Below are 11,840 nucleotides of genomic sequence, written 5' to 3' on the forward strand. Positions count from 1 at the left end.
ATGAGGTGGGCAGCATGGGGAAGGAACCGGTTGTAAAAGTTCACCATGCCCAGGAACTCCTGTAGAGCCCGTACGGTGCGGGGACGAGGAAAACTGGCCACGGCCTCCACCCTGGCGGGGAGTGGGGTGGCTCCCTGTGGAGCGACATGGTGTCCGAGGAAAGTGATGGAGGACTACCCGAACTGGCACTTGGTCGGGTTGACGATGAGGCCGTGTTTACTGAGCCGCTAAAACAGCTGCTGGAGGTGTGTCATGTGCTCCTCTATGGACGTACTGGCTACAAGAATGTCATCCAAGTACACAAACAAAAATGGCATGTCCTGGAGCACAGAGTCCATCAGGCGCTGAAACGTCTGCGCCGCCCCCATGAGCCCGAAAGGCATTCTTAGGAATTCGAAAAGCCCAAAGGGTGTAATGACAGCTGTTCTGAAGGATCAGATTAAACCGAATATATATATTTATTTATATATATATATTTAATTGTATTTGTATATCCCCTGATATCCCCTGATATTCCTTGTATATTCCTTGTACAATATGCATTGAATATCCCTTCTAGTCTACTGAACATCCCATAATAGTCTCCATTCTACCATTGGACGAGACCTTGGTGCCAGGTCGCCATACCCCTCAGACCAGGTTCAATCGTACCGCTCAACATGTATGGACAAGTCCTAGTTCCGCGTAGGAATATGTCTACCGCACCACTAATGGTACTATTTGTTCATAGTGCGTATATATACTGCGCTATTAAAGTAGAGCTTTCTTTTTAGTCCAGTTCCTTACCCTCCAACAGAGTGACAGACGCAAAAGCCTCCCCGCGAACCACGTGTGGGCAGTAAGGCCAATTCGGCCCAGTATCGGCATTGAGACATCGTGTATATTAATATTTTAATAGTCATATTTGGCACTATATCGTCGAGTTGGACGTATTCTATTAAGCTAATAATAGTCTATTCATATGTAGTGCCTCGTGCGGTAAGAGTTCTATAGTAATCAGCACCCCCATCGTTTCGGGCATCAGCTGGACGCTTATCCAGGGTGGTTGACCCCACGTGAAGCTGCACCCGAGGAGCTCCAGGCCAAAGAGCGAGTGGACCTGTATATTGGATTATTCTACCGACGACGGCTAGCCTTCCCCGGCTTGGATTATGCTTTGAGTACTTTGATTATTCTATGGATAAAGGCCAACACTGCGGTGTGTTGGAAATACCCCCCCCGGAGAGGACGACAGGTGAGAAGACGCTCTACACGACGAGGTCGCCTCACGTCTCTCCATCGTGGACCGGAGGACGCCGGCCACAGAGAGTCCAACTGCTTTCATCTGTGGATCGAGGATCGCTGGGCACCGGGTCGCACGACTGTGGGCTCTCCCAGGATACCCTCGGCCAGACGGGATACAGCCAGACTCTACCCCCCCCCCCTCCAGCTGTCCTACAAGCAGTCGGAACCTTCCCCTAGTGTATCCAGCTATATAATCATTCAAGTATCATTGCTATTGTTCCCTAAATATTCCAGGTTGTATATTTGCTTCCTGCGCAATCAGAGATTGGACATTCGATATTGATCTACCTACGAATACTCATTTGCCATAAAAGTGCATACTATTTCAAATCATAAATGTAATTAAGTGATTGTTGTACATACCTTTTGCTATGTATTATTATTAAACGCAGACTTTCGACTTGGTACATTTGTGTTGGATCCGTTTCATCAGGTGGGAGTGTTTATCATAATTATTTATACCTAGTACTGGGTGGCCAGAGTCTAAAGTACAAGAGGTAGTGGTAGTAAGTATCATATCTAACAATACAGTCAGGGAATTGTACCCCTCAGTTACAATTGGTCCTTCGAGCCGGATGGTAATCAGTGTAATATTAATATAGTGTTATTAATATTAAAATGGCCTATGATGAACACTCCAAGAAACGATCCTCCTAACCAACAACGCCCGCGGCGCAAACGACAGCTCCCTCAGTACCTAGAGGCTTACGCTGTCAGTCAACAACCTAGTCTTCTACCAACAGTAAACGCGGTAAAACTAGAAAGTAAAATTATGTCTAACCCTAACGACCAGGCTACCCCGACCATAGAGGCCCCTATGGGTTCTAACGTAACTGACCCAGCTCACGGTGGGGACCAGGGGGAACCAGACATGACTTTACACCCCGCCAATACCGAAGAAGTAGTCCCCGACGAGTCCCGGGAGGAAGACAACACTACCAAGAGAGAACTCGGCACGGAAGAAGATGAGGAGAGCACCGTGGAGATAGAGCTCCAAGACTCCGCACGGAGTACCCCAAGGGACGGCTCCCCTATACAACCGTCTTCTCCCAGCGAGGCAGAGAGGACACTACAGCAGGCATTCCTCGTCAGCCTGAAAGCCTCTACTGAACGCGATAGACTCCAGGGTGAACGCGATCGATTGCAGATACAGCAACGGAGCGAAGAAGAGCACATACGCCTGGAAATAAGACGCATTCAGATGGAAGAGAATATGGCAAGAGACCGGGCCGACGCCCAGCGCGCCGCCACCGGTGCCCAGAGAGAATCGGATCTCACCAAGCGCGAAGCCGAGCGCGACAGAGCACAAGCGCAACTAATAGAACAGCTGATCAGAAGGACAACACCCCCTCCCTCCACCAGAGGCTCCAGGAACTCGTCTAGACATCACTCCAGGGCGGCATCCCCTAGCCGAGTAAGCGACCCTGAACTTGACCAACAGACGAGGTTTATACCCCCCGCAGACCCCCTTCCCCAACCGGTCCAAGCGAGACCCAGCCACCGGGAAGGAGCAGCATACACTGCGGAGAGGCTAAATCAGAGACTACAAGCCCTGGATGACCTAACGGAAGACGAAGAGGAAGAGGAGGAGAACCACGCCCGACGACAGCACAGTACTCTACCGGACCAGGAGGTCCAGTACAGCCCAGGCTATACCCCCGCGGAGCTGCGCTACAGACCCCCGACGCTATTCACGGGTGAGCACGACGCACGACCCGCACCGAGGAACAGCACCTGGACCAGCGGGCCATGGTACACAGCCGGTACCAGCCCACGCCAAGGAGCAGGAGGAGACTCGCCTAGGAGGCCTCTCCCCCAACGCTCGCCGATGTATCAACAATCCGCGTCATACATTGGCACACCTATGGTACCAGACTTCACCCAGGAGAACCGGGCCCAGTATACGGAGCTCCGCATGTGTCTGGAGACAATGTTGGTGGATGTCATTGATGAACGCCATAAATACACGATACTACTGAAGCATTTAAAGGTACCCCGCGCGCACAACATAGCGCTCGCCTACGCCACTTCCACGACCCCATACACCGCAGCGCTGGTAGCGTTGGACCAGAGATATGGACGTATATGGGATTACGTGATCCAGGAGATCAGGCACATCGACCGCCTACCCCCAGCAACAGACAATCGAGCACTGGACGACCTGTCCATCAGAGTGCAGTCCCTGGTAGGGATGCTGGGAGCGCAGAGGGAAAAGGGTAGGCATGAACTATACGCCAACTCAAATGTAGAGAGGATCTTGGAGAAGCTACCGCCCGCCCGACAGGAGCGCTTTAGGCGGCAGAGAGACCACCGAGACCCTAATGGCCCCGAACCGAACCTCCTCGATCTAGCCGACTTCCTGGCGAGAGAAGTCAGCAGCTTACGGCTAGATACATTCGGACGGAGCACCCCTGGCTCCAGAGAAGGAACCAGGAGACTAAATGATGGAAGAAGATCGGTGACTGTCATGCACCAATCGGAGTCAGTGCCAAGCAGTAGGAGCCACAGTACCCCCTCAAGAAAGGAGAAGTGGAAGATAGTGTGCCCCTACTGTGAGAAAGAACACTGGCTGTCACAATGTGACTCATTCCCCAAGATGAATGCGGAGGAAGCGAGTCAATGGATAAAGTCCAACAGACGCTGTTTTCGCTGTGCGCGATCACACATGGCAGCCGAATGCCGCTTAAAGAAAAAGTGCAGTCGGTGCGATGGAGCCCATCTGGACATACTCCACGACAGTAACAGACGGCGGCCTCCACCCGCACCATCAAGCAGCAAAGCAAGCGTCATGTACATCGACCCCGCCAGCAGCAGCGGAGCCAGAGTGCTCTTAAAGGTAGTCCGTGTGACATTGAGCTACCAGAATAAAGTCATGGACACTTACGCCGTCCTTGATGACGGGTCAGAGAAGACCCTTCTGCTCGCGTCCGCTGCGGCCCAGCTAGGGCTGCGGGGGAGCGAAAACCAAATGACAATTCGGACAATAAGAAGAGATTTGAAAACGATAAAGGGCGAGAATGTCTCATTCTCTATCGCAGCAAGCGGCCAGCCCGAGCGACGGTACAGGATTACAGACGCTTTCACCAGCCAAGAAATAGGACTCTCGCGGTACACATACCCCTGCGCAGCCCTCGCAGGAGCGCATCTAGCCACGCTCATCCAACGTGAGCTCACCATTCCGGTGCATAGAACAGTCAGTCAGATTCCACGACAGTACTCGCCTGGATCAAATCGGATTCATGCAAATACAAAGTCTTCGTGGGAGTCAGAGTCACTGAGATTCAAGAGTTAACCGGAGAGTTAACCGGAGAAGCAAACTGGCGCTATGTTGATACAAAACACAACCCAGCTGACGTCATCACCCAGGGAATGTCCCTAGATGACTTAACCCGTCATAACATCTACAGTGACGGACCAGCATTCCTCAAGCTCCCGGAAGGAGATTGGCCCACGCCCACCCCGAGGGAAGCAAGTGACGAGGAGGCTGAGAATAAGAAACCCATGTTCTGTGGATTGAGCACTGTTGTCTCCGCAGACCCCAACATAGACGATTGCATTACCATAGAGAGTGCGCAGCAACGGACATTCCTGTGGCACCACCCAGAGATTAAGTCCCCCGCTGATATGTCAGCAGCTGACTACGAGGAAGCAGAACTGCTTCTACTGCAACGAGCCCAGAGAGACTCGTTCCCCGATGAACTAGACTGTCTACGGGGAGGAAAGCCCGTCCCATCAGACAGCAGATTGATTCATCTGGCCCCCGAGAGTGACACACATACCCTCATCAGAGTGGGTGGTCGCCTGCGGAGAGCCCCCAATTTACCGGATGACATTAAGTACCCGATCGTATTGAACAGCCGACACAAGGTCACAGAGCTGATTATAAAGAAATACGACGAGGATGTACACCACGCAGGAGCAGAGAGAGTCTTCGCGGAAATCAGACGTCGTTACTGGATACTTTAAGGAAGAGAGGCGGTGCGACGCTTCCAGCGAACCTGTCTAGACTGCCGAAAGTGGCGCGCGCAGCCCAGCATACCACGGATGGCTGACCTACCTCCATGTCGCCTCCGACTCGGCGACAAGCCATTCCACTCAACAGGCATGGACTGTTTTGGCCCGCTGCACATAAAGAAAGGAAGAGGCACCGAGAAGCGGTGGGGTATTGTATTCAAATGCATGACCACCAGAGCGATACATATCGAGCTCCTTCCGACCATGAGCGCAGACTCATTCCTTATGGCCTTCCGAAGATTCACATCACGGAAAGGAAAACCGTCTACATTATTGTCCGATCACGGGACAAACTTCAAAGGCGGAGAAAGAGAGCTGAGGGAGAGCTTCCAAGCTATGGGCCCAGAACTTAAGACCCACCTCGCTCCAGCCCAGATTGACTTCCAATTCAACCCCCCAAACGCACCCCACTTCGGTGGAACTTGGGAACGAGAAGTACGTTCTATAAAGACAGCCCTGTACGCAGTACTTGGGGCCCAGACTGTGGCGGAAGAAGTCCTAATGACAGTCCTCACGGAGATTGAGGGAGTATTGAACTCAAAGCCCCTCGGTTACGTCTCCAGTGATGTAGCAGATGTCGACCCAGTCACCCCCAACACCCTCCTGATGGGGCGGCTAGATCCCGCGTTACCCCAGACAATGTACCGGCCTGAAGAAGCGAACGGCCGACGAATGTGGAGGTACAGCCAAGTATTAGCCGACAAGTTTTGGAGCAGTTTCCTACTGCACTACCTACCGTCTCTACAGACCCGCCAGAAGTAGGTAAAAGAGAGAGACAATTTGACGGAAGGAACAGTCGTCATGATTATTGACCAGTCACTACCCAGAGCTATGTGGCCGGCTGGCCGCGTAAGCAAAGTGATCACCGGTGCCGATGGCAAGGTCCGAGCAGCTGAAGTACTCGTCCAAGGGCGCATTTACACCCGTCCTGTGGCGAGGCTCATAGAACTGCCCCGACTCCCAGACACAATCGATGATGACCATGACCCTATGACTTTGTGAGTTGACTGACCCTTACAGCGAACCCTTGAGTGGTAGACAGTGCGGTTAATCTGTCTCTGCTTAACTAATTGGGTTGGGACCAATTAGGGGGCGGCTGTTCTGAAGGATCAGATTAAACCGAATATATATATTTATTTATATATATTTAATTGTATTTGTATATCCCCTGATATCCCCTGATATTCCGTGTATATTCCTTGTACAATATGCATTGAATATCCCTTCTAGTCTACTGAACATCCCATAATAGTCTCCATTCTACCATTGGACGAGACCTTGGTGCCAGGTCGCCATACCCCTCAGACCAGGTTCAATCGTACCGCTCAACATGTATGGACAAGTCCTAGTTCCGCGTAGGAATATGTCTACCGCACCACTAATGGTACTATTTGTTCATAGTGCGTATATATACTGCGCTATTAAAGTAGAGCTTTCTTTTTAGTCCAGTTCCTTACCCTCCAACAGAGTGACAGACGCAAAAGCCTCCCCGCGAACCACGTGTGGGCAGTAAGGCCAATTCGGCCCAGTATCGGCATTGAGACATCGTGTATATTAATATTTGAATAGTCATATTTGGCACTATATCGTCGAGTTGGACGTATTCTATTATGCTAATAATAGTCTATTCATATGTAGTGCCTCGTGCGGTAAGAGTTCTATAGTAATCAGCACCCCCATCGTTTCGGGCATCAGCTGGACGCTTATCCAGGGTGGTTGACCCCACGTGAAGCTGCACCCGAGGAGCTCCAGGCCAAAGAGCGAGTGGACCTGTATATTGGATTATTCTACCGACGACGGCTAGCCTTCCCCGGCTTGGATTATGCTTTGAGTACTTTGATTATTCTATGGATAAAGGCCAACAATGCGGGGTGTTGGAAATACCCCCCCCGGAGAGGACGACAGGTGAGAAGACGCTCTACACGACGAGGTCGCCTCACGTCTCTCCATCGTGGACCGGAGGACGCCGGCCACAGAGAGTCCAACTGCTTTCATCTGTGGATCGAGGATCGCTGGGCACCGGGTCGCACGACTGTGGGCTCTCCCAGGATACCCTCGGCCAGACGGGATACAGCCAGACTCTACCCCCCCCCCTCCAGCTGTCCTACAAGCAGTCGGAACCTTCCCCTAGTGTATCCAGCTATATAATCATTCAAGTATCATTGCTATTGTTCCCTAAATATTCCAGGTTGTATATTTGCTTCCTGCGCAATCAGAGATTGGACATTCGATATTGATCTACCTACGAATACTCATTTGCCATAAAAGTGCATACTATTTCAAATCATAAATGTAATTAAGTGATCGTTGTACATACCTTTTGCTATGTATTATTATTAAACGCAGACTTTCGACTTGGTACATTTGTGTTGGATCCGTTTCATCAGGTGGGAGTGTTTATCATAATTATTTATACCTAGTACTGGGTGGCCAGAGTCTAAAGTACAAGAGGTAGTGGTAGTAAGTATCATATCTAACAATACAGTCAGGGAATTGTACCCCTCAGTTACAACAGCTGTCTTTGGCACATCCCGTGGATGGACCGGCACCTGGTGGTAACCGCGCACCAGGTCCACCTTGGAGAAGATGACAGCCCCTGCCAGGTGGGTAGAGAAGTCCTGTATGTGCGGAACAGGGTAGCGGTCGGGGGTTGTGGCGTTATTAAGGCGACGGAAATCGCCGCATGGGCGCCAACCTCCGCCAGCCTTTGTAACCATGTGTAATGGAGAAGCCCACGGGCTGTTCGAGCGGCGCACAATGCCAAGTCGCTCCATGGTGGAAAACTCCCCCCTGGCGATTGCCAGCTTGGCTGAGTCGAGGCGCCGGGCCCGGGCATAGACTGGGGGGCCCTCTGTGGTAATATGGTGTTCCACACCGTGTTTGGCCACTGCAGATGAGAACGTGGGTGTGGTGAGGTCAGGGAACCCGGCGAGCAGGCGTTCATACGGGTCCCCGGTGGCAAGTGTGTTCAACAGGCAGAGAGCTCCGCCCCCCCCAACCGCCCCAAGTGTGCAGGGGTAAGAGGAAAAAGAGAGGGCATCGATCAAGCGACAGTTTTTAACATCTACCAGTAAGCTGAAAGCACAGAGGAAGTCTGCTCCCAGGAGCGGCGTGGACACCGCAGCCATCACAAAACCCCAGCCGAAATGGCGCCCCCCAAAACACACCTCCACATACCTTGTGCAGCTTTCTATTGTGGTGGTGGAGGTTAGGTGCACTTTAGTCTGTGTTTGTAAATAAGTAATGTTTTTTTTTGTGTTGTTTTTATGCTGTGCGTTTATGTGAATGTTGATTAGTGGTAGTTGAGCTATGGTTATAATTATGTTGTCATTTCGGATGTATGGAGGCACTGTATGCTTGGTTAAAGTTGTGAATGGAGGTGTATTCATTCACATGTGATCCAGGGACGTAGCGAGGAGTGGGCTGTAATTGGTTGAGATACGTCACGTGGTGTCAGTGAAACAGTAAACAAGAAGTTGCGGGGAATTTGACAGCAGCGAAGGGAAACGAGTGAGGACTGGTGAGTGAATGTGTGTAAGCGATTTGTTTTAAGAATGATAGTAGTATTGTGGTAGTTATTGATTGGATGTGTGTTTTGTTTCAAGGTTTGTAACCTGTTGGAGAAAAGAATTAAAACCGTTTTACAACTGAGTGGCATCCTGTCCATACCTTCACCCCAGCAGCGGGAGTAAAGCTGCACAGCGGATGAAGAGAGTGGGAGATCTGGTGCTGTGGGACGGCCCGCTAGGGAAGACTGTGGGGGGAACGCACCCTGATCTGTTTGAGGAGATGGAGATGTCAATCCACAACTCTAAGACTCATTTTGCACACTCTATGAGAGCAAAAGCGATCACGGTGGAGGAGATCTCCTGCGAGCTGGTAAACACCAAAAGAAAAAGGGCTCAGAAACTGGACAAGGTCACGAGAGGAGTGGAAGAGATCCTCCCCGCTGGAGGCTTCTCTCTCAAGCCATGGGTTCAGTCCGGTCAAAGTGGGAGGCGTGAAAGAAGTCAGCCCAAGCAATCTGGTGAGGTTTCGAGTCTGGCGCTCGAAACCCTGGTGTTGCCCAATGCCAGAGAGGCTGTGTGTAAGGTTCAGCAGCTTGGCCAAGCTCTGTGGGGGGGCCATCAGCTGGGTCCGCCGAGCGGTGAACAAGTGGCGAATCCGAGGTGGAGCCATAGAGAGAGCAGAGTGGGAGGCCAAGCACTTGATGCAAGCAAAGAGTGTGCTGATAAAGATTTGTCAATTTTGTCGCTAACCATGGCTGAGAAATGTGTTGCATTAGAGGAAGAAAAGGCCTCTTTACATACTATGATGAAACGGTCACAAGAAAGTCATCAGTCTGAGATTAATTCTTTAAAAAGTGAATTGGATAAAGTATCAGCACAGTTGCAAATGACTGAGTACAGTCTTGAGGAGAGAGAGAAGATCCACCATGATGAGTGTGAAGGGGCCTCTGCCCTGAAGGGGAAAGTGGAGCATCTCCACGTACAGTTCCATAAAGAGTCAGATAAAGTGAGAGAGGCAGTTAACAAACATCATTGTCTACACAATGAATTGCAAGCCAAAGATGAGCAAATCAACTGCATCAACGTTCAAATAAGTCAAAGAAAGGAATTACTTGCTGGACTCGGTCAACAGCTGAAGGAGAATGATGCAGCCATTGCCCATGTCATGGATTCTGCCTCAATTGAAAGGCTGAAACATGCTGAAGAGAACAATGGTCTAATAGCACAGTTGGGAAGAATGGAATATGAGCACAGAAGCTCTCTGAGCAGCTGGAAACTACAACAGCCTGTTAGCAATGGAACTGAGATTTCAGTTTTACAGAATAAATGGAAGACATTACATCTCAAACTCAAGCTGTAACAAAATAAATATGTGACATTTTTGTCCTTGAAGGGGCATTTCTTCATCTTCAAAAAGAGGGTCTGTCCTCGAAGCATGGGAGCTTGGGGCCGCTTCCGAGAGCTTTGTTTGGCAGCTAAAAAGGGAGTAGCATTCCCTGAGTCAACTCTGAACAGACTTGTGTCCACCACCAAGGGAGAGTGTTTATCTGTTGTGGTCTCCTTGGGTCTAAAGACCAGGATACCAAGTGGGAGGTGTGCAGCTTTCTATTGTGGTGGTGGAGGTTAGGTGCACTTTAGTCTGTGTTTGTAAATAAGTAATGTTTTTTTTTTGTGTTGTTTTTATGCTGTGCGTTTATGTGAATGTTGATTAGTGGTAGTTGAGCTATGGTTATAATTATGTTGTCATTTCGGATGTATGGAGGCACTGTATGCTTGGTTAAAGTTGTGAATGGAGGTGTATTCATTCACATGTGATCCAGGGACGTAGCGAGGAGTGGGCTGTAATTGGTTGAGATACGTCACGTGGTGTCAGTGAAACAGTAAACAAGAAGTTGCGGGGAATTTGACAGCAGCGAAGGGAAACGAGTGAGGACTGGTGAGTGAATGTGTGTAAGCGATTTGTTTTAAGAATGATAGTAGTATTGTGGTAGTTATTGATTGGATGTGTGTTTTGTTTCATGGTTTGTAACTGTGCAGCTTTACTCCCGCTGCTGGGGTGAAGGTATGGACAGGATGCCACTCAGTTGTAAAACGGTTTTAATTCTTTTCTCCAACAGGTTACAAACCTTGAAACAAAACACACATCCAATCAATAACTACCACAATACTACTATCATTCTTAAAACAAATCGCTTACACACATTCACTCACCAGTCCTCACTCGTTTCCCTTCGCTGCTGTCAAATTCCCCGCAACTTCTTGTTTACTGTTTCACTGACACCACGTGACGTATCTCAACCAATTACAGCCCACTCCTCGCTACGTCCCTGGATCACATGTGAATGAATACACCTCCATTCACAACTTTAACCAAGCATACAGTGCCTCCATACATCCGAAATGACAACATAATTATAACCATAGCTCAACTACCACTAATCAACATTCACATAAACGCACAGCATAAAAACAACACAAAAAAAAACATTACTTATTTACAAACACAGACTAAAGTGCACCTAACCTCCACCACCACAATAGAAAGCTGCACATACCTGGTGCCGTAGGTACGTATGGGCGTACCGTTCGCTGCGTCCATCTGGGGCCCGTGTCTGCCGTCCATGGTGTCCACGCCCTGTGCCGGCAGGATGCTGCGTTGCGCGCCCGAGTCCACCAGCAGCCGCCGGCCAGACAAGGAGTCGGTGATAAACAATAGCTTGCAGTCATGGCCGCGATAGTCCTTGGTGGAGGAGAGGAGGGAACTCGCCAGTGCTGTGCGCACAGGCACTGGAAGCTGTCGCAAGAAAATGTGTGTAAATAGAAAAGAGGGATCAGCTGATCCCAGTACAGCCAGCATTTTTTCCATCAACTCCGACGGTTTGCCATCGCCGAGGCCGTTGAGGGACAGCAGGCGGTCCGCTTTCTCCAGTTCTGACAGTTCATATAGCTTCAGAAGGAATGTCTTTAGCGCATTGTACTTGTCAGCTGCCGGCGGATCCTCCAACAGCATCATCGCCCGTGCCGTCGTTGAAG

General features: G+C 50.1%; 1 protein-coding gene across 1 annotated transcript in view; it reads right to left on the reverse strand.

Moving 5' to 3' along the window:
* gabrd (gamma-aminobutyric acid type A receptor subunit delta) overlaps positions 1 to 8,426 on the reverse strand; it is a gene marked incomplete at both ends in the record, with an annotated part of 88,976 nt that extends 80,550 nt beyond the window's left edge. The window contains one exon of the mRNA XM_084333449.1: positions 8,055 to 8,426. Within this exon, the coding sequence (XP_084189575.1) occupies positions 8,055 to 8,426 (372 nt within the window). The remainder of the gene's footprint in view (positions 1 to 8,054) is intronic.
* Positions 8,427 to 11,840: the final 3,414 nt, after the last annotated feature.

The sequence above is a fragment of the Notolepis coatsorum genome (genome assembly GCF_963971535.1).
Source record: "Notolepis coatsorum genome assembly, chromosome: 17".
NCBI lineage: Eukaryota > Metazoa > Chordata > Actinopteri > Aulopiformes > Paralepididae > Notolepis > Notolepis coatsorum.